We start from the raw sequence: 23,932 nt of genomic DNA, 5'->3' as shown, positions 1-23,932 counted from the left end.
TAGGCATCTTAAATTCTATCTACCCATGCATCACTAGGAATTCCCTGCAGAGTGGTTATCTCTGGAACTGTCTTACACAGTTCCATGGCAAGCCTCATGGGGACGGGTTCAGGCACCACAGTTACTTTGGCATGGTTGGGGGTTGGGTGGATGTGAGATCTGTTTCCCAAGGAAATCGCAGTCCTACTAGACGTTTACAACATCACTACTGAAATCTAGACCAAAATGTCACTTTTTGAAGAGACTCAGAGACTGACCACAGAAGACTTTGAAGAGAAGACCCTAACACCTTTAGCCAATATTCTATGTCATGGTGATTTTTCCTGGAAAATATTTCAAGATGGATTCAATTCTGATGTCTACCTTTCTTCTTTAAGCATCATATATCTAATCAATGATTTTCCTGATGCCTTAGAAATCATTACCGCTGAGCCGCACAGGTGAGGGCTAAATGTAGGTTTGTATGTTCCTTCCCCCAAGCTCCAATATTGTCTGAAGTATTAAATCTTTGAAGGTGGCTGAGGGATTATTAAAATATCACTAAAATTAAATCACCCTCTGTGATGACTGAGCGATTTAATGCATTTTCTGGAGAACAATGTACTCCAAGACTTTTGTGTATTGGATAATAAAACACTAGGCAGAGCGGCACATGCTTGTAATCTTAACACTAGAGATTGAGAGAGGTCTATCTCTGGGGCTTGCTGACCAGCGAGCCTCACCTAACCAGTGAGCTCCAGACTAGAGAGAGATGCCATCTCAAAAATAAACAAAAAGGTAGATGGTAATTGAGGAACAACACCTAAGGTTGACTTCTGCCCTACAGACTGACATCCAAGTATCCACACCCAAGCAAACATATACACATACAAAGACAGTCTCTCTCCATATGTGTGTGTGTGTGCATGTATATATAATAATACGCACAAAGCTGTTCTCCAGAGATCTCAGACAACTTTCACACGTACTCCAATTACTGAAGGAAAGGATCTTGTTATTGTTACTCCTACCTGCAGATGGAAAAACTGTTCAAAGTTAAGTGGCTTCCCCAGGCGTCTGTTCAGTAGTGGCTTGGAGACAGTGAAGGGCTCTAAGGCCCCTTAAGACCCCTGGATTCTTTCGCTTCTCCTTGAACCAGGGTTCTTTCAATAGTGCATGTGGCTCAATAGAAGCTTGAGACACGTACCTGGTCTATGTCACACTCTGGGAATGAATCCAGGGTGGCGTTAGGATATAAAAGTGTATTGAATATAGCAATCCCATCCTTTACCAGAGATCTGAATAAGTTCCCACCCCCTGGCTGTAATTACAGACGCTATCAGAATCCTCTGGGAAGCTTTCCACAACCAAGTGTTAAAGAAACAAACATCCTAAAATAGCAACAGGACATGCTCCATTACTAAGGTCTGATTCGGGAAGACTGAAGTAAGGGAGGTAGGGCTGAACAATTTGTTTTCTCTAGCGAACGCTAATGCCTTGCTCAGCTTAGGGGTCTTTGAATTCGACACCTAAGTTACTGTTGTCACTACCCTTTCTAAAACCCAATTTCTCCAAGTGTGCATCAAAACACTAGTTGTCAGATGAAATAGGAATTCCTTCTAAAGAAGCTTGAATGGAGAATTTTGATTTCTCCCACATGATCACAGTGACTTGTGCCACGCCCCGCTCACACGCACACGTTGGCACACTCCCTGTACTGGATCAGGCCTGTGCAAGGCACAGAATACAGGGATGGCCTCAAGGAAGACTCGCAGCTGGGGCATTTCTTACTACCCTTGGCATTTTGTGTAAAAAATGCCAAGGACCCCAGGGTTTGACTTCCTGTCTTTTAGGGCACATTGAGGCTCTTCTTTGTAGTCACCTCCCACCGTGAGGCCTCCCTGACAGGCATTATTCTGTTTATCATCTGCTGGCGAGTTCCTCCATCTTAGGAATCACAGAACACTCTGCTCACACATCTACAAGGCATCCTTCTCTCCTTGCTGATTTCCCTCCTCATGTACTTAGGCCTAGTTTGTAGTTACTCTAGAAATGGTCGGTTTTACTAAACTGGTGACTCTCAGCTGGCTGAGAGAGCAGGCAGCCTCACACTGCTGCTAAAGCTCTATCAACATGGAGCCTTCTTGTGAGCATCCGTAACTCCCGTTGCTCTTGCATCTCCCCAAATGCCCCCTTTATCTTTAGTGTTTCCACCTCAGCACTCTTGACAACATCTACTCTTTCTTCATGACTGAGTAACTTTAGTTTCTGAGAAACTTCTGACCAATCCTTCCTAATAATTCTGCACGTTTGTCTCCTGAGAAACTAGGGACCTTTGAGGTTGCGCAGAAGTGTTGGAGACGCTGAGTATGTCCTCTGCAGCAGAAGTCCTCGGGCACTTACGAGCAAAGGCCTGAGTGAAGCGTGAATGAATTAGTCTGGTGTTCATTTCAATGTTGGAGTCTCATCACTGGGCCACAGCATAACACAGAAGTCCAGTATACTAGTAAAGATGGTGTATTTTTTTCTAAAGCTCCCTTTGTAGATTAATTAATTTACCCACAATTAACTACATCAGGCCTAGGACAAGACCAGGTTATGGGATCTGTAGCTTTCTCCATGTCACAGGGAATCTCACTGCACAGGAGCCAGCTTCTTGGGTGTATAGACCATGCTGTCTAAGCAGAATAATGGCCCTTACCTACAGGAGCCTTTTCCTGATTTAATTCTCTGATGTAACTGTGCTGGATGGCTTTATGTTTCTAAACAAAGGGCCTGGGGTTTTGTTTTGGGTTAGTGCCACAATCTTGTCATCAGACCCAGAGAAACAGCTGCTGCCAAACTTACTTGGCAATCACCCGGAGATGTTGGACACAGTCGGCAGGGTCTCCCTGACCTAGTCATGGCAACCTTCTGTCCTTTTTGGACCTTTCAAAGGGAGATTCAGACCCTGGGAGTTAATATTCTGCCCAGGAGAATGAGACAGCTTTAGTCATCATCGACTGAAAAACTTTTAAATGGCACTTAAAGCAGAAGACATTAGAAAGTATATTAAAGGACAGTAATTGCAAAGCTAAAAGTATTGCTAGTTCCTGGACTTTGTCATAGGATCTTCCCGTTTAATTCTATATTATCCCAACATATATTTGAAAGATAAAACAGGAGCACTCAACCTAAGCGCTTTGGCTCGCTGGGATTGTGTTTGCCTTCTACTGAAGATGAGAGAAGAATTTTAGGCCAGCCATTTCCTTTAATTGCCTTAATTAAAGAGTAAAATTTCGTTTAAAAATACTCTTTGCCGTAACTTTATAATGGGGCCTTTGACAAAAGCAATTTTCTAAGTCGCATTACTATCTTTCTAAGCATGATGATCTGAAATGAACAATGGAAACAAGCAGTCGAAAGCCTACACAATATGTAGGCTAATTTTCCACAATTACTTCAAATGGTATGTACATTAAGAATTAAAGCTGGGCTGGAAAAATCTCTTGAAAACTTGGATACTTTCCAAGCTTGGTATTAAAGAATTATTTCCTGAGAGCATGAATTTTTTTAACAGTTCATTTATGTATTGCAAAGTGTCCTGTGCCCACTGTATATGATCTAGAAAGTTAAGCAAATGTGAGAAAACAACTTCAAATAGTTAACATTTCAGCTGGATTCCTTCAGCTTTTTCTACACAAAAATAAACTTATAAACTTGATACTATTTTATGACCTGCATTTTTATGCTGATTCATAAACAAATTCCCATGTCATCTATTATATTAAATGACATGTACAAAGCACTCTATCTGCATATCAATGGGCCCTAATTTATTTAGCTGGTATTCATTGTAGAAAATTAAATAGTTACCAAGTTTTCTTTTCTACAGAATTAAACATATACTCAACAGCATCTTTGTTTGTTTTTTATATTTAAAAAAATAAAACAAACTATCTTTTTATTACACATACTAATCCAAGTTCCCATTCTCTCCACTCCTCCCATTCCTTCTCCATGCCCCCCCCACCCCCTATCCACTCCTCAGAAGGTAAAGCACATTGCTTTGGGAAAGGTCCAAGGCCCTCCCTATTATATCTAGACTGAACAAGGCATCTATCCAAAGATAATAGGTTCCCAAAAAGCCAGTACATGCAGTAGGAATAAATCCTGGTGCCACTGCCAGTGGCCCTCAGTCTGGCCCACCCATGCAACTGTCAACCACATTCAAAGGGACTAGTTTGGTCCTATGCTTGTTCCTTCCCAGTCTAGCTGACGTTAGTAAGCTTTCATTAGCTCAAGTAAACTGTTTCAGTAGGTGAACCCATCATGGTCTTGAGCTCTTTGCTCATATTCTCACTCCTCCCACTCTTTAGTTGGACTTTGGGAGCTCAGTCCAGTCCTCTGATGTGGGTCTCTGCCTCTGTTTCCATCAGTTGTTGCATGAAGGTTCTATGGTGACATTTAAGATATTCACCAGCCTGACTATAGGGCAAGGCCAGTTCTGGCACCCTCTCCTTTATTGCTTAGGTTTTAGTTGGGGATTCCTGGGAATTTCTCTAGGGCCAGGTTTATGCTAACCTTATAATGGCTCACTCAATTAAAGTATCTCTTTCCTTGCTCTCATCTCTGTCCTTTCTACATCTCGACTATCCCATTCCCTCAAGTTCTCCTTGCTTCCCTTTTCCTCTCCTCTTTCCCTTCCATCCTCCCTTCTCCACCCACCCCTATGTTCCCAATTCTTTCAGGTGATCTTGTCTATCTCAACTTTCTAGGTGGATCTATATATGTTTCTCTTAGGCTGCACCATATTACTTAACTTCTCTAGGATCATGAACTATATAGGCTCCATATCCTTTTTTATACCTACTATTCACTTATGAGTGATACATACCATATTCATCTTTTTGGGTCTGGATATCTCACTCAGGATGGTATTTTCTAGTTCCATCCATTTTCATGCTAAACTCAAGATGTCATTTTTTTTTTCCACTGATGTGTAAATGTCCCACATTTTCTTTATCCATTCTTTGGTTGAGGGGCATCTAGGTTGTTTCCAGGTTCTGGCTATTACAAATAATACTGCTATGAACATAGTTGAACAAATATATTTGTAATATGATTGAGCATCCTTTTGTTATATGCCCAAGAGAGGTACTGCTGTATCCTGAGGTAGGTTGATTCCCAATTTTCTGAGAAACCGGCATACTGATTTCCAAAGTGGCTGTACAAGTTTGCACTCCCACCAGCAATGAATTAGTGTTCCCTACTCCACATCCTCCCCACCATAAGCTATCATTGGTGCTTTTGATCTTAGCTATTCTGACTGCTGTAAGATGGTATCTCATAGTTGTTTTGATTTGCATTTCCCTGATAGCTAAGGATGTTGAATATTTCCTTAAGTGTCTTTCAGCCATTTGGGATTCTTCTGTTGAGAATTCTCTGTTTAGTTCTGTACCCCATTTTTTAATTGAGTTATTTGGAATTTTGATGTCTAATTTCTTGAGTCCTTTATGTGTTTTGGAGATCAGTCCTTTGTCTGACGTGGGGTTAGTGAAGATCTTTTCCCATTCATTAGACTGTTTTTTTTGTTTTATTGATCATGTCCTTTGCTTCATAGAGTCTTCTCAGTTTCAGGAGGTCCCATTTGTTTATTGTTGCTCTCAATGTCTGTACTACTGGGTTATATTTAGGAAGTGGTCTCCTGTGCCCATGCATTGAAGGCTACTTCCCACTTTCTCTTCTATCAGGTTCATTGTGGTTGGATTCATATTATGGTCTTTGATCCATTTGGACTTGAGTTTTGTACATGGGGATAGATATGGATCTATTTTCATTCTTCTACATGTTGACATCCAGTTATGCCAGCGCCATTTGTTGAAGATGCTTTCTTTTTACCATTGTATAATTTTATCTTCTTTGTCAAAAATCATGTATTCATAGGTATGTGGATTAATATCTGGGTCTTTGATTCTATTCCATTGGTCAACCTCTCTATATTTATTCCAATACCAAGCTGTTGTCATTACTGTAAGCTCTGTAACAAAGTTTGATGTCAGGGATGGTGATATCTCCTGAAGTTCCTTTATTGTACAGGATTGTTTTCACTATTCTGAGTTTTTTGTTTTTCCATATGAAGTTGGTTATTGTTCTTTCAAAGTCTGTGAAGAATTGTGTTGGGATTTTGATGGGGATCACATTGAATCTATAGATTGCTTTTGGCAGGACTGCCATTTTTATTTATATCCAAGAGCATGGGAGATCTTTCCATTTTCTGGTGTCTTCTTCAATTTCTTTCTTCAAAGACTTAAAGTTCTTGTTGAATAGGTCTTTCACTTCTTTGGTTAGTGCTACCCCAAGATATTTTATGTTATTCATGGCTATTGTGTAAGGTGATGTTACTCTGATTTCTTTCTCAACTTGTTTATAATTTGTATATAGGAGGGCTACTGATTTTTTTGTTGAGCTTGTATCCTGCAACATTATTGAAGATATTTATTGGCTGTAGAAGTTCCCTGGTCAAGTTTTTTGGTTCACTTATGTACACTATCATATCATCTGCAAATAATGAAAGTTTGACCTCTTCCTTTCCAATCTGAGATGTTTTTTCAGCATCTAATAATATGATCACATGTTTTTTTCTTTTCGTTTATTTATATGATGGATTATATTGACAGATTTCCATGTGTTGAACTATCCATGCATTGCTGGGATAAAGCCAACTTGATCATGGTGGATAATTTTTTATGTATTCTTGGATTTGGTTTGCTAGTATTTTATTAAGTATTTCTGCATCTATGTTCATAAGTGAGATTGGTCTGTAATTCTCTTTCTTGGTTGAGTCTTTGTGTAGTTTTAGTATCAAGGTAACAGTAGGCTCATAAAAAGAATTTGGCAATGTTCTTTCTGTTTCTATTATGTGGAACACTTTGAGGATTATAGGTATTAGCTCTCTTTGGATGTTTTGGTAGAATTCTGCACTAAAACCATGCAGCCCAGGGCTTTTTTTTTTTTTTTTTGGGAGGTTTTTGATGACAGCTTCTATTTCTATTTAAATTTCTCACCTGGTCTTGACTTAATTTTGGTATATGGTATATGTCCAGAAAACTATCTATTTCTTTTACCTTTTCCAATTTTGTGGAGTACAGGTTTTGTAGTATGACCTAATGATTCTCTGAATTTCATCAGTATCTGTAGTTATGTCCCCCTTTTCATTTCTAGTTTTGCTAATTTGGATGTTCTCTCTTTGCCTTCTGTTTAGTTTGGATAAGGACTTGTCTATCTTGTTGATTTTCTCAAAGAACCAGCTCTTTGTCTCATTGATTCTTATATTGTTTTCTTTGTTTCTATTTCATTTATTTCAGCCCTCAATTTGATTATTTCCTGTCTGCTTCTTTTTTTTCTAGAGCTTTTATGTAGGCACTTAGTGCTGTGAACTTTCTTCTTAGTACTGCTTTCATAGTGTCCCATAGGTTTGGGTATGTTTTGCCTTCAGTTTGTTGAATTCTAGGAAGTCTTTAATTTCTTTCTTGATTTCCTTTTCAACCCAGGGGTGGTTCAATAGTTCACTTTTCAATTTCCATGTGGTAGGTATTTATCAGAATTTTCTCATGAGTTCTGCATTCATGTTATTATTACACATAAATTATGACACCTCAATGAAATGAAATAAAAGTGATCAAAACTTTAGGGAAGAAGGAGCAGAAAAAGCATACGAGAGTAAAAGCTGGGAAAAGAGCAGTGAGATACTATTCTCTAGACATGACGTGCTGTGTAGACACATGAACTTACAACAGCTGTGATCACCTGCACCAAACCTCCACAACATCCAGGTAGTTAAGAATCCCAGTGTGGAGGCAGGAGAGGTACCTGAGTTTTACAACTATCTGATGAGTTACTGGCAGTTGATGCCTGCCAGGGAGGGAACGTCACTTTTTAGGCATATTCCCTATGTGGTAAATGACCCAACACTCATATGCACATACTGCATTAAGCAGATTCAGTAAGCAAGAAATAAATATAAAATGTACATTAAGTACAGGAGGGAGAAGTGATGGGGACCCTTGTTTAGGGATGATATTATCAAGTACATCAAATATGCATATGGATTTTTAATAGTAAATAAAAATAATTTCTAGAAAGACTAAATAAGAAAACCTTTTCAAATTTAAAGTTATTTCTTCTTCTGCTTTGTACTCTATACTCCACTATACAGACCCACGTACAGAAATCTCACTGTGCTTGTGGTGCTGATGACTCCTGCCATTTGATTTTAAGTTGTGTGTGTGCACATGCATGTGTGCATGTGTGTGCCTCTGTGTGCGTGTGTCTGTGTGTGTCTGTGGGTCTGTCTGTGTGTGTGGATACGCAAGTGCATGTAGAAGTCCAAGGACAACCTAAGTGTCATTCCTTGGACGTTACTTTGTTTTTTAAGACAAGTCTATCACTGGCTGGAATTCACCAAGTAGGCTAGGCTGGTTGCTTGGCCAGGGAACCTAAAGTATCTTTTCTACCAGCACTCCAGCTCTGGGACTTTGCTACAGGGCTGACTATTTATTTATTTATTTTCCTTAGAATTCTAAGTATTAAACGCAGGTCCCCAAGCTTAGAAGACAAACACTGAACCATCTCTTCAAACCTGGTGCTGTTGTTAATACTGTTGTCAGCTTCAGGTATAAGGCTGAGTGCGTTGACATTGGGTTGACTCTTTGGGGATGATCCAAGTACACAAGGTATTGTTTTTCACAGAAGCAATAAACTTTGTTTAAGCTCTGTGGCTGAATTTCGGGCAGTCACTGAAGAGTGTTGGTCTTCCATTTCCTTTCCATCCACAAGATTCCAGCAGCTCCTCATGGCCCAGCTTGCATGGAAGGGATTTTCTGGTTCATGCTGGCAGTAGATGCTTCATGAGAGGAACGGGAAGTCCACTGGAAACACACACACACAAAGGGAAAGAGAGAGAGAGAGAGAGAGAGAGAGAGCTCCATTTGCTGAATTTGAAGATGTCTAGAGATGTGGGATTGGGGATTGGGAGGAGTGTAGTTCAGAGACTCTGAGGAGCTGGAAGTGTGGCTTTCCACTATTCTGTTACAGCAAAGCAGGAAAGACTTGCCACCAAGTCGCAGTGAGCAGAATCAATCTGGTCCAGGGTGACTGACTCATATGAGCCGTGTAAACACAACCCTCCTGCAGGAGGGCCAGCACGGAGTTAGGAGAACAGCATCTCCTCCTCGTAGTGGTGGGCTCTAATTAGGAGGTTGGAGGAGAAAGTTGCAGGCCTGGAACTGTTTGTTTGTTTATTTGCTTTGCTTTCCTAGAACTCACTTTGTAGACCAGGCTGGCCTCAAACCCACAGAGATCAGCCTGCCTCTTCCTCCCAAGTGCTGGCATTAACGGCGTGTACCACCACTGAATGACATCATGTTATTTCTAATGACACTTCAACTGCCTGTCCCAGTAAAGGGAACCAAGGTCCACTAAAGGGATATTCCAACTAACCTCGCTGTGAGTCATCCCTCTTGTCTCTCTTAATTCAACTTGTTTCTCAACAGTGAATCAGAAGTTGCTTCCTCCTTAACTGACCTTTGGGCCTGAAGAAGTAAATCTCCTACAACACCTCCAGGAAGCTAAACAAGGAATCCAGGAAAGCAAGACTTAGCTCCATGTCCCTCATGTCTAAAGATGCTGAGAGGACCAGACCAGGCCCTCAGTCCTGGGTTCCTGCCCCAGCAGAATGAATTAGTAGGCCCCAGCCCACAAGAGGCTCTGGGTTTTCAGTCTCCTGCTCTGGGAAAGAACTGTGTGCCATATGCTGGGGTGGTCTTCAAACCTGTAGGGAATGTGTGTGATTTGAAAATGTGTGTGATGTGTTCATGTCAGCCGCTGCTGTGTTCCTGTAAACACTCCTGTTTGGCTTTCAACACTGTCTTGAGAACACGGAAACAGTCTAGGCAGCATCCAGAGCTCCTGTCCTGACAATTAGCCAGGTGATTGTTTTCAAGGAAAAAACTCGATCCTTCTGCATGCCTGTCCACATCAGGAATTTCTATGGAAGAATTCATTCTTCCAGCCCTTCCCTGAAGCCACAGCTAAGGGACAAGACTGGAAGAAGAAAGCCCATTTGTCATTTGTTTCTAGTCTGAATAAAAATATTAGAAATTGATATTTATAACTGGATGGTTATTTTGCAACAGAAATAAAAGTAAATGATGAAACTTAGGGTGAAAAAATGGACTCTTGGGAAGGGGATCAAGAACGTGCTCTCTACAGTGGCCTTTTAGTCAAAGTCATACAGTACGATTTAGGGCTTTCCTTCCAGATACTTGATTTTATTGGTTTGCCAGGAATTTGTGTTTGTTTTTCAAGGAAACTGTATATGAGGAAATAAAATGTTCTGTTCTTATTTGCCAAATTCCTGCCACCCTCCCCTCTTGGCAAGGTGTCATGCTAAGAAATGTACAAGAAGCCTTGCACTAGAAAAACCTGTGTTCCAGGTACCATGATTTACAAATGGCATCACAGATGGTCATCATAGCCAAAGGCCTCTGACAGGTGGCTCTCCTCATTGAGAGCATTTATGAGGGCTGGGGGGGATGGCTCAGCAGGTAAGAGTGCCCGCTGTCTTGTCAAGGACCAGGGTTTCGTTCCCAGAACCCTCACGGGCAGTTCACTGTAACTCTTACTCCTGGGAACCTGACACCCTCTTCTGGGCCCACAGTCACTCACACTCACTTGTGCGTCCTCACAAAAATATGCAAAATAACTAAAAAACTAAAATAAAAGCATTTTAAAGAGAATTTTATGATCAAAATGGAGCTGATTTCACCAATGAATTCATTCTACTTTCCTTCTTATGAATTTTAATGACTGAAGCAAATCTCAAGTTTTAAAACCCATTTGGAAGAACTGGAATCTTCTAATGAAAATGACCTTCAGCCAATGTCATTCAGGAATCTATTGGTGGACATTTCTTGGCTGATATGTTTTTGTTTGAGTCCATGTCAAGATGACTTTTTGGTGCTCTCCTTCAGCTGGAAAGCCCCCCATGCCAGCCCCATGACTTCCCTTTTCCCTCTATGATCCTTATGGCCTCAACCATTCTCATCATTTTGTACATGAATCACAACTGATGATGCTCAGAAGTGTAACTCCAGTTTGAGCCACTTCTCTGAATGCCAGCCTCTCCCACTTAACATCCTTATTAAATATCAGGTGTGCACCTTCAGTTCGACATGGGAATTCCGGTCTCGCACCCCAAGCCTCATTCTCCCACATCTGTCTCCATCTCAACAACTGAGAACTCTCTCTTTGCAGTTGCTCAGACTGCACGGAAGAGTCATCTGAAGCCTGTCTTCTGTGGCACCCCATATGCTGCCAGACCCACATCAGCAAACATCCCTCACCATCTCCACATTCAGCAGACACACCACATTCTTCCCCTGCTCCCCCAGTACTCAGAAGAGATGGGATCCAGTGCTCTCTAATCCCTGCCAACACTGGGCCCTTGCTCAAGCTGCCTTTATAGTATGCCTACATGCCTATGGGAGGCCATTGAATGGTGCCTGTCTTCTGTGCTGGCCTTCAATCTGTTTATGAACATAGCTGGAAGAATCCTGTTCAAGTCTAAGACATGATCCATGACCTCAAAGCTGTCAGGTGCTTTCAGATTCTCATCTGGGGCTGGAACCCCCATCACCATCAGTAACTTCTGGAAGATTCTCAATGAAAATGTGCTGAAGTGATTGGTTAATTAGTTTCAGCTTTTCTTTGGGGTATATGTTTATCCATACATCTATTGGCCTCTACATTTTCTTCAGGAAAAATTAATTTGAAGAAGGTTATATATTAATAATAACAACCAAAGAATTATGGTATTTGTTGTCAATTTACCAATTTTAATCTTGTTCTCATTTTCAAACTGAAGGTTTCATTTCTGTACAGCCAGAGCTATTTCCACAATGGCTTTTTTCCCCGGGCAGGTCTTTAGCAAGGAAAAGCGAATATCTTGGTACTATGCTATTGCCCTCTCAACCTGTGTCTCCTCCCACAGGCATCAACAGGAAGGTTGTGTACTCCCTGGAGGACTCAGCCAGTGGGGTCTTCTCCATCGACAGCTCCTCGGGCGTCATCATCCTGGAACAGCCTCTGGACCGAGAGCAGCAATCATCCTACAACATCAGTGTCCGGGCCACCGACCAGAGTCCTGAACAGTCCCTCTCCTCGCTCTCCTCAGTCACCATCACTGTCCTGGACATCAATGACAACCCCCCTGTGTTTGAGAGAAGGGATTACCTAGTAACGGTGCCCGAGGACACTTCCCTTGGTACCCAAGTTCTCTCTGTGTTTGCAACCAGCAAAGATATTGGCACAAACGCTGAGATAACGTATCTCATCCGGTCTGGGAATGAACAAGGGAAGTTTAGGATCAACCCAAAGACAGGTGGGTACATGACAATTCCAATAATGCTTCCTGTTTCTTCTCCCATCCCATCATCCTCCTGCCTCCCTGGCAGGGCCTGCATGCAGACTTCAGTGCCCAGCTCCTAACAACGACCCTTCTAAATTCCAGACACCAAGCAGTGGGCTCACTTGGCAAATTCTTGACCCATGAGTTGACGACAAAACACCTAGTTAGGAGGCTTAGGTCAGCAGTGTGCTTTCTCTGTAGTAGCTGTGAAGCTGTGATGTCTACATTCAAGCACAAGAGTGTGTCTGTGTATCCTTTCTGTTAGCTCCTTTTGGATCCCATGTGCCTATGGTAGGAAGGGAACAGGAGATGAGCCGCCTCTGTACCCCATCTGCAGGTAGCTGACCACTCTCTGGTCAGCACCATGACTGACACTGGCCATGATCCGTACACATCAAGTGGGTACTTTGTTGTCAGTCCAAACGGTGTGTATCTGAGTGGTTTCCACTCCTCTTGGATCAGCGAACCTTTGGTGTGCACCCTTCTGGAGGAACTATTCTCTAATAGTCCAGGCTATCCCCATTTTCCAGGCAGGAGGTAAGTTCCTCACACCTCTGACCTTTGCCCATTTCTTAAATCACTCAGGAAACATGTTGCTATTGTGCGAGATGGCAGAGGAGGCCATTTCTCCTTAGTCAGCACTTAGGAAAAGGGTAGTACCATGATCACCAACATTCAATTACCATTGCCAGTATTCTGCCATCCTATGAAATCTTTGGGTATAGCTCACATATTCCAGATGAGAAAAACAGAACATTTGAGAAGTTAAATAATTTCCCCACCCTTTGCTATTCGTAAGTGGATTATCTAATATTTGAATTTTTTCTTCCCGGCTCAGGAATGCACACTCTAATCCTATCATGACATAACTGTGTACAAACGTAAAAATGTACCCTTGAGTAAAAGAACGTAGTATTGATTGACAGGCTGCATTAGCAGGACCTCCCAGCAGAAAGTGTTTATTAGGGTCATTACTTCAGATCAAACTGGATGAAGAGTTCACTCATTGCGATATGCATTAGCTTTGCCCTGTCCAACTATGACAATTCTATATGAACACCATGGGGAGGTGGCTAAGGATAGTTTAAAGTTGTCATTAGGTAACTAAACTGGAAAAGTTAAGCTCCAGGGGTAGTAAGTGCTCAGAAAATTCAATTATGAATCAAAATGGGCTCTTGATAGAGGTATAGTTTCTGTTTCCACCGTAATTTGAAGGAAACTATTGGCAGTCTTAGCACTACAGTCCTCTGACTGATTATGCCCAAGAAAGTGACCTCTCATTTGACCTAATGATTGTTTTCCAGAGAAAGACAAACACCTGGGAACTGTCTTCTAGGCACAGTAGGTAGCTAGCAACTTGAGAGCACTGCACACGGTCACTACCAGACAGGGCTGGGACAAGAAGGGTGGGTGGCTCCCTCTCAGAGTCCGCCTTAGAGGTCACCCTCAACTAGAAGCCTTCTTTTTTAGTATCATCTGGACTACGTAGGTGTGAATACCTGGGCTACATGGGTGTGAACACCTGGGCTATTTGGGTGAGAACACCTGGGTTATGTGGGTGTGAACACCTGGGCTACGTGGGTGTAAACACCTGGGCTATGTGGGTGTGAACACCTGGGCTTACATGAGTGTGCACACCCGGGCTAAGTTGGTATGAATACCTGGGTTACGTGGGTGTGAATACATGGGTTATGTGGGTGTGAACACCTGGATTTTGTGGGTATGAATACCTGGATTATGTATGTGTGGACACCTGGGCTATGTGGTTGTGAAAACCTAGGCTACATGGGTGTGAACACCTTAGTTACGTAGGTATGAATACCTGGGCTTACGTGGATATGAACACCTGGGTTACGTGAGTGTGAACACCTGAGTTATGTGGGTGTGAACACCTGGGTTACATAGCTGTGAACACACGGGCTACATAAGTGTGAACTCCTGGGCTACCTGGGTGTGAACACCTCAGCCGTATGACTGCAGACACTGAGGGGCTGCCGGTTTCCAGGAGCCCTTTTCACCTCATGCCACCCTGCCTTGAGATTCCCTGTGTTCTCACCCTCTGTGCATGCTCGCTCCAGACAGGCACATTATCAATGGGCACAGCAGCTGTGTGGTTAATTCAGTCCAGTGCTGGCCATGAGCGGTTACCTGATGACGGGTGGGGGGGGGGCGGGAGCAGTGCCCTCCAGTCACGAGTGCACACCACGTGTTCTTCCTTCCCCGGGGCCACTCAGAGACTCGAGAGACACTGCTCAGGGTGTTCAACTCCCTGGTTTCACAAGCAGACACTTCTGCTGCCTGAAATAAACCCTGGAATTATCACAGAAACTGTGAGCACCGCCCGTTTCTTCTGGAACGTGTCTGATAGACGGCTATGCTTTAACTGGCGGTGTTCATTAGACTTCCACAAAGTTTTCAGGGCCTCAGAAGCAAACGCCCAAACTTGCAATCTTGGCTAGGAATGATAGAAATCACACTTTGCCTACAGAACAGCTGAACCAGGTTTCCCCCTAATCAAATATAAACTTACCTATTTTCCTTCGAAGGGGGTATTTCTGTCTTGGAAGCTCTTGACTATGAAGTATGCAAAAGATTTTACCTGGTGGTAGAAGCTAAAGATGGAGGCACCCCAGCCCTGAGCGCTGCAGCCACCGTCAGCATCGACCTCACAGATGTGAATGATAACCCTCCTCAATTCAGTCAAGATGTCTACAGTGCCGTCATCAGTGAGGATGCCTTGGAGGGGGACTCTGTCATTCTGGTAGGTGCCAGCAGCATCTGAATTCTGGGACAAAACATCCTCACAGCGAAGAAATGAGCGAGGTCTGTCTTAGACTGTTTCCACTCCTCCATTCAGTGTTTCAAAGATGTCTGTCACACATGGGCTTTGAAGAGCTCCTTCTCTGGTTTGTGTGTTAGAAGGAGTCTTACAGGTTCATTTATATCAAGCTATAAATAACTAGTAATTGCTTTCCTTACTGAAGTATATACTTTTAAAGAAAATGCAAGATAGCATAGATGAGCTTTTTAAAGCTCTGAGGCAGCCAATCCACGACTACAGAGTAACTGGCCCATGACTAAAGAGGAAATACATGGGTATCGTCCTACTGGCGAGTGGGGATTCTCCAGTGTGGGTGTGAGAAAAGCCTGAGATTGAAGAGGGAGCATGGCTCACTGTGCTGGACAGGCATGGCAATAGAAGAACAAGCCTAGTTACGTGCTGTACACAGTCAGGAAACAGAGAGCAAGGCTTCACTAGGTTTCTGTAATCTTCTTTTCCATTCTGTCTAGGGCCCCAACTCATAAGGATGATGTCATCCATAGAACCCCTCAAATAGTCCTCAGAGCTGTGCCTCCAAGTGATTCCGGGGCCCAGCCATACTGAGTAAAAAGCCAGCCCAAGTGGCTGAGAATACTGTTTGCAGAGCTGTAAAGAGGTCACGACATTGGCTCTGTCTGTTAGCTCTGGGGTCTGTCATCATGATCTCAAACCTGATGAAAATCAGGCCCAACTGTTGTCAGACTCTGGGAAGGTAAAAATTAATAAGAAAATAAGGTTCCCATGCTATTGCTGCCCTCTTTGGTCCCACCAATCATCTCCCCCTCTGGGAACTTATCATGGGTAGTCCTAGAATACTGCCAGCCGGAGACGCTAAGCATCAACCTTTTGTCTTTCTCTTGCATTATACCTTGTCTTTGCTTTGTTTCTTTTCTGTGAAGCTGATAGCAGAAGATGCGGATAGCAAGCCCAATGGACAGATTCGTTTTTCCATTGTGGGTGGAGATAGGGACAATGAATTTGCTGTGGATCCCTTCTTGGGACTTGTGAAGGTTAAGAAGAAACTGGACCGGGAACGGGTGAGTGGGTTTGGGTCATCCCTCACCATCCACACCTACACCATTACTGGACTCATGGGCATAGCCTCATTATGAGTAGCAAGGAAATGCAGGTAGATGTTTGGGTTAGATTTCTGAAAGAATTTTACACTGATAATAGCTTTTGGCAGACATTGGAGATCTTAGCAAAAAAGACAAATGTGTACCTTCCTGCATCGATTGAAATTTAGTCCATCATGAGTCAGAGAAAGAAGAACCCTTCAGCCAGGACGCTGCTCCTGGTTTCATCAGGAACTTCAGCCCTTCGTGAGCTGCTCAGGAAAGATCATCTGAAAGCACTCGAGGAAAAGAATGATTCCCAAAATCCCTTTGTCCCAGACTGAAATAATCCTTGATTGAAATGTATGTTTTCAAAGAAAGTGAAATCTAGAAATGAACTCCAGAGCAATAATACTAAGAGGCAAACGGAATCTTCTAGTGATACAGCCTCTAGCCCAGGAATACCAAAATCAGCAGTGTAGGGCAGTGACGACAGTTGTATCAAACAGAGGCTCAGGCCCAGCCTTAAAGGCAGTGGCTCCACCCCTCGGGGAAGAGCTAGAACTGTCAGGCTGCAGTTTTGGTGGACACAATCCTAGTGGGCAGAGGCGGGGACATCTCTAAACCCCCTCAAATACACAAACCAGCTCCCAACAGAGAAAGAGCCAGCCCCAAATGATGATGGCGCCGAAGTCATCGGGATATGAGAAAAGCTGACACAGCCAGAGACTTCAGGTTATCTGAGCATGTGCAGAAGGCCGAGGCTCTGCGATTCCTAATGTCACCTCTGTGCCTTGTCAGGTGTCAGGATACTCCCTGCTCATCCAAGCAGTAGACAGTGGCATCCCTGCGATGTCTTCAACCACAACTGTCAACATTGATATCTCCGATGTGAACGACAATAGCCCAGTGTTCACACCTGCCAACTACACAGCTGTGATCCAGGTAAGCAAGTCTTGCCAGCTGGTTACTACCTGTGTGGCTCAGCCTCCTCCACGCCGGCTTGTTGAGTTGGGGCTTCTACAGAAAATAACGTAGAGTTGGAGACTCTAGCCACTGGAGTTTACTGCTGACAGTCTCAGAGGCTGAGAAGATCAAGATCATGGCTTTCCCAGATCTTGTATCTGGTAAAGGATTGCATCCTGTTTATAACGGTGACTGCTAGTTGTGTCCTCACTTGGCAAAAAAGATGAACATGCTCCTTTAGGCTTCTCTCTGAGGACTCTCGTACCTCAACAGACCTGTCTCTCAGTACTATTGCATCGGGAACTAGTTATAGCCTGTAGGTTATGAGTATCCAGCATCAACTTGTCTCTTCCTAGGGAAGGTATGAAAGCAACCACCTCAGTTGTTGAGAAGAGTTATTGAGTCCCGTTTCTTCTAAGTATTAGATGTTTCATAGGCACAGCCTGTCTCCATCACTGTGTGTCATGGAGGATGTAAATCAACACACACTCTCCCATCCCGTCCACAGACACAGCCTGCCCTCATCACCGTGTGTCACGGAGGATGTAGACTGATGCCCACTCTCCCATCCCATGCACACATACCTTACAGTCGAAAGAGCCAAGGATCTGTAAGCGTGAATAGTCTTCTCAAGATCATGCAGCTGGAAAGCAGTCAGGATTTGAACTTGAATCTATCATGTAAGCACATAATACCAATAATCTTTCTGCAGTGACAGGCTATCTTTAAGATCCCTGTTCTGAGTGGAGAGATATCCAAGGGAACCAGCCCAGGACTTCAGATAGAGCAGCTCCTCTTTAAGCTCAGCTTCCATCGCAGTTTGTTTACTGCTTTAAATCCGCCTGCCTTAAAGTCAGGCTGCAGGATAGAGTAACTTATAGCTGGCATTCTGCTTTCAAGGCAGACACCAGGCTCCTCTACTAGCCTATTGTTCAGCAGTTAGCTCGTGAGCAGGGTACTGGAGGCTGAAAGCCAGGCTAGGAAGATGTGCTGACCCAGACGGTGAGTGTGGAAGCCTTGGAGACACAGCTAGAGATGCTCGTGTCTTACGGGTCCACGGGAGTTCTGGAGAAGCAGTTCTCACTGTGCTGGCTTTGCTGTCACAATGGCTCTCAAGAGAAGGAGTGAAAGGAGAGAGTGCTCGGATCTCTAGAGAGCCCTTTGGGATAAGATGGACGATCTTGAGTGTGGCCATCTATAACCAGCCTCCTTCACACAGTAACACTGAGCTGTCTGGTAACCAGGCTGAGATGTTCATGAAACAAAAGCTACCCCTGTATGCTCATCCCTGGCCATTGTCAGTGCAATCTCAGCCCTTCCTGGAGAGATTCTCATTTACCTCTCATCTGCTCCTGCCAGCAGCCACACATGTGATTGCTCCCGTCCCTCCTCCCCCCTTCTTCTTAGATCTCTGTGGTTGTGGCCTACCGGGGCACTCTCTGCCTCACCCCGCCCTGTGCCCTCCTCAGACAAAATACACTTTGCCTTCTGAACATTCCATTTATGACATGCATCCATCATCTGGACAGACTGTTTCAAATGCGGAAGTCAGCCAGGACTTCCTCCCCTGCAGGCTGGGTTTGTCTGTAATTTCACACCCTTCTTTCTTAGACGGTGACCCCAAGGACACACATTCTCTCACTCTTTCTATTTTTTCTGCAGAGGAAATGGCCTTCAGAGAATGAGCAAACAAATCAATAAATCTTCTGTTTGTGTGGTGCTGAGTATGTTGTCTGTGTAAAGCAGTAAATCTTCTCTGGGATGACATGGTCCCACGGTGGGCTCCAAAGAGAGGCAGTACTGCAGCTGGTGCTCAAGCAGACATAGACGGGGCAGAACAGAAACCTCTGAGGTTCGCTCCTGCTCCTTTCTCAAGGCTTCCTCCCTCTTTCACACCCAGAATAATGGGTTTATCCCAACACCTGGTTATCTTTTTTCCTGTTTCCCTTTTTATTTCTTTCTTTTCTCTTTCTTTTTTAATTTTAAATTTTCATTATTTAAATTATAGTATATGGAGCCATGGGTTATCTAGAACTCATTCTGTATTTTAGGCTGGACTCAAACTCATGACAGTCTTTCTGCCTCTGCTACCCAACTGCTAGAAATACCGGTGTGAGCCACCGTGCTCAGCAACACATAGTTATCATAAATTAATCAGCATATGAGCCTTGGGCTCCACCAACATCCTGTACCCTGCTCCTCATCTCTTGGGACCCAAACATCTTAACCCTTCAGCTGGTATCATCAGCAGGCTAACTCCTAAAGCCGAAATCAGCCTAGACAGCACTAAGGCCAAACTCCAGCACAGTGAGTCAAAGAGACCGATACTGGCCTTGGCTACAGATAACTTCATCTGGGGCTTTCAGAGTGAAGAAGACAAACTTTGACCCCAGAAGAAGGCATGATTCATTCTCATGTTCCTGTTGTCAGACCAGGTTTCCAAAATAGTTGTTAAAGTTGAAGACTGTCCCTCCTCCTTCTCAAGTTGATAAATGTGCTATCTACTTTCTTTTCCCTAGAAGAACATGGAACAGCCGAGTTGTGGGGTTGGTTGTAAAGGTCCATTTGGTTTCATATGTTGACTGGAAAGTTGCTTGCATGCCCCCCCCAAAAAAGTCTAATGTGACACCGTATTACAGTGTTGGACCTCCTCGCAATCACAATACAGCATAATCATGTTGTAACTAGGGTGAGGACCCACATTTCCCTCCCAGCAGGGTGATGCTGCCGGGCCCTGGGTGGATTTCCAAGGTCATCACAGGCTATGAAGGGTATAACTCAGAGCTCTGTAGATAGGTTCTGAGAGTGATGGACGGGGGGACCTGGACATATCTTTGGAATCTAGGAACCTGTTCAGTCAAAGACCTGTGTTGTCATCTGCAGAGACTGTGGTCTCCTGGCACGGCAGTGAGGAGGCTACTACAGATGGGAAAGAGGATGCTTGCCACCCCAGCCTGTAAGAAGACTTAAGTACCATGGGGAATTCCTATGGCAAATGCCTGGCTCTAACTTAGCACTCCCAGCCAGTAATGATGTTTTATTTGTTGTTGTTGTTTTGTTTTTATTTTAACCTCCTTTTTGCAACACTCTTTCATACAGGAAAACAAGCCAGTGGGTACCAGCATCTTACAGCTTGTGGTGACAGACAGAGACTCTTTTCACAATGGGCCTCCCTTCTCCTTCTCTATTTTGTCGGGAAATGAAGACGAGGAGTTTGTGCTGGACTCCCATGGGATCCTGAGGTCAGCGGTGGTCTTCCGGCACGTGGAGTCCCCAGAATACCTGCTTTGCATTCAGGTACAGCTTGGCCATCTGTACACACTGGGTGCTGCTCTCTTCCATGTCTGTCCCTTCTGCCTTCACTAAGTCAACATAGTAGCTCATGGTAGTGAATGAATATTCCTCTTCTAATCCCAAATTCAATGCCTGTATGGGGGGGGGAGCACAAAGAGGTAGAAATGGAGGTAATGAGTTGTGCAAGGATCACAAAAGGGAGCTCTGAGTGATCAAGCACACGGAATTCCTGCCCGGGACTTTGCCTAGACCAACATTTGGATTCTAGCCATAAACCTGAATGATGCTCAAGCCGCTGTTGCCCAGAGAAACTGTTGCCTGACCGTTGTGAAGGGTGACTACGGTGGTACAGTGTCCAGCTATCTAAACAACGCCCTGTCTCAGAACATAGACTCCAGGGACAATGGGGAATTTTCAGTGTCTTCTCACTGCCCAGCACAGTTTTCTGCGTGCCAGCCTAGAGCATGGGTATCACATCTCCCACAGTTAGCCCTCTGACTTCCTCATAGGAAACATCCACAAGATCCTTTCTTCCTCCAGGGGTCCCTGTTACTTTACCCTCTCATCCATATTCAAACTCTCTCTGTGAGAGCCTGCTCTGGCTTCATTTTCTTCCAATCCATCTCTGCACCCATCCCAGGCCAATCCTTTTATTTTGTATCATAGAGACAAGAAAATGAAAATTCCCTAGCCCACTTCCTCTCATTTTATCAAAAAAGCTTTATCAGGGCACAACTTTACCTACAGATTTCTGCTTTTATGACTGCCCCTGGGCTGTAAAGACAGAGTTGGGTGTTTATGATGCAGATAACATAACCTAAACATCCTACAGTCATCCAGTGCTTACGTGCTTACCAGCTAAGCTAAAACTGTCCATCGCTGGCAAGCCTTGCAAGCCTAGGCCCTCAGCCTCTGGTCTTTAGATTCTGAATGCCAGGGTCCTTAGCTATACATCATTTCGCCATCTGTCTCTGGCACAGGCTCACTGTCCGGTCCTCTTGCATGGGGTGGGCAACCTCTGGCAGATCTATGAAATTCAAAATCATCAATGTCCTTTGAGGTGGCCACAGTGTGACTCCAAATTCAACCTAATTTACCAAACTTCCTTCCACCCTCGGGAAGTCTCCATTTTAGCATCTCTTGAGTCACATATCCAAATAAACAAATATTAACTACGCAAATAACCGTGCACACAACTGCTTGCTAAGTATTTGTATGGGCGATGCCTATGTGATCACTTTGTGATCACTTCCTCTTTTAATTCCCACAGGAACCCTAGGGGCTGAAACCACTGTTATATTCATGTGTAAAGAACTGCAAAGCTTAAAGCTCAGAGAGGTCAAGTAAAACTTACTCAAAACCACAAACAAAATGTGTAGAAAGCTAAGATTCAAAGCCTGTATGATGCCCAGGACTTGGGTTCCCCTGCCATCTACATTTGAGAATCCCTGAAGATCTGACCCATGGGGACCTGACTTTATTCTGAAGCATGACACCATTGACCTCTCTATCATGCATGACAGGTGTTCATTAAAGACCTGTTGTCAAGGTGATTGTTTCATCGGTTCCTCTGTTAGGAGAGAAGGGGGTTTTTTGAGCTGCCCACTTCCCCTTCGGTGTGTCATCTTTTGTATCCTAAATCTTCATATGATGTAATTCTCATTTAAGTAATGGCATTTCTTCTGTGTGCCAAAAGGTGTCACCTGGTCCAGCCCAAAGGAAAGAATCCAACAGAAAACAATGAATCCTTCTCTAAGTAAGAACATCCTTGCTGGAATTTTTTTTTCTGTTTTCTATCCAAAATTAAAATGAGACAAGCCTGGTGTGGGCAAGCTGGGTCTTGTAGCATCCTGCCCATCATCCCTAGCTTACCCCACTGGCTTGATTGTGTTGACACATTTTATTGCCCATCATACAGCCCCAGAGAATGACGGAATGTGATAAACCACTCCTCTACTTAAGTACCCACCTCAGCAGTTTTCACAATATTGACAAGGAATGGAGGAAGAAGTGAACCTGGCAGAAGGTCCAGAGAGCTGCTGTCTTGGAGTGACATTTCAATTATTAGTCTTAACTCTCTGTTTGTCCACCTCTTGATATCCTTAGGCAAAGGACTCGGGAAAACCACAGCAAGTTTCTCATACCTACATCCGGGTGCGGGTCATTGAGGAGAGCACCCACAAACCCACAGCTATCCCTCTGGAAATCTTCATTGTCACCATGGAGGATGACTTTCCTGGTGGGGTCATTGGGAAGATCCATGCCACAGATCAGGACATGTATGACGTGCTCACGTTTGCCCTGAAGTCAGAGCAGAAGAGCTTGTTCAAAGTGAACAGTCACGATGGGAAAATCATCGCCCTGGGAGGGCTGGACAGTGGGAAGTACGTCCTGAACGTCTCTGTGAGTGATGGCCGCTTCCAAGTGCCCATCGATGTCGTTGTGCACGTGGAGCAGCTAGTGCATGAGATGCTGCAAAACACCGTCACTATCCGCTTTGAGAATGTGTCCCCCGAGGACTTTGTGGGGCTGCACATGCATGGGTTCCGGCGCATCCTGCGGAATGCGGTCCTCACCCAGAAGCAGGACAGCCTGCGCATTATCAGCATCCAACCTGTGGTGGGCACCAACCAGTTAGATATGCTGTTTGCTGTGGAGATGCGCAGCAGCGAGTTCTACAAGCCAGCCTACCTGATCCAGAAGCTGTCCAATGCCAGGAGGCACCTGGAGAACGTCATGCATATAGCAGCCATCCTGGAGAAGAACTGCTCAGGACTGGACTGTCAGGAGCAGCACTGTGAGCAAGGCTTGTCACTGGATTCCCACGCGCTCATGACCTACAGCACAGCTCGCATCAGCTTCGTGTGCCCACGTTTCTATAGGAACGTGCGCTGCATCTGTAATGGTAGGTTCAGCTAAATGGCTCTCCTTCTCTATTGGTTATTTTCCTAACTGCTGTTACAAAATACCTGGCAAAGACACTTAAATGAGAGTCTATTTTTTGTCACAGTTTGAGGGTACAGTCCGTCATTGAAGGGAAGTTATGACAGCAGGACATCGATGCAGCCAATCGCATCTGTATCTGGAGTCATAAAGTAGAGAGCGGGGAATGCTGGTGCTTCATTCTCATTCCCTTCTTTATTTAGTTTAGGACCCCAGGCCATGGGTGATGCTGCCCACATTCAGGGGTTCTTGTCAGATCAATCAAACCTTTCTAGAAACACCTTTGTAGGTACACATGGGTATTTCCACAGTGATTCCAAATCTAGTCAAGTTAACGGTGAAGATGAATTCTCCCACCTCCCACCTCTGAGAACTCAGAGGGAAACCGACATGCCTCTCTTGCATTCCGTCACTCGTTCACCTAAA

The 23,932-nt window shown here is 44.1% G+C and overlaps 1 protein-coding gene across 5 annotated transcripts in view; it reads left to right on the top strand.

Moving 5' to 3' along the window:
• Positions 1-23,932, top strand: part of Fat3 (FAT atypical cadherin 3) — a 596,674-nt gene that overhangs the window by 527,164 nt on the left and 45,578 nt on the right. For all 5 annotated transcript variants that reach the window (XM_057767110.1, XM_057767108.1, XM_057767109.1 and 2 more), the window contains 6 exons: positions 12,011-12,400; positions 14,974-15,188; positions 16,148-16,285; positions 17,105-17,248; positions 20,369-20,566; positions 22,670-23,468. In XM_057767110.1, the coding sequence (XP_057623093.1) occupies positions 12,011-12,400; positions 14,974-15,188; positions 16,148-16,285; positions 17,105-17,248; positions 20,369-20,566; positions 22,670-23,468 (1,884 nt within the window). The remainder of the gene's footprint in view (positions 1-12,010; positions 12,401-14,973; positions 15,189-16,147; positions 16,286-17,104; positions 17,249-20,368; positions 20,567-22,669; positions 23,469-23,932) is intronic.

The sequence above is a fragment of the Chionomys nivalis genome, chromosome 4, assembly GCF_950005125.1.
Source record: "Chionomys nivalis chromosome 4, mChiNiv1.1, whole genome shotgun sequence".
NCBI classification, from domain to species: domain Eukaryota; kingdom Metazoa; phylum Chordata; class Mammalia; order Rodentia; family Cricetidae; genus Chionomys; species Chionomys nivalis.
The sequence above is the reverse complement of the archived record's forward strand: the minus strand, read 5'-3'. Positions and strand labels throughout refer to the sequence as shown.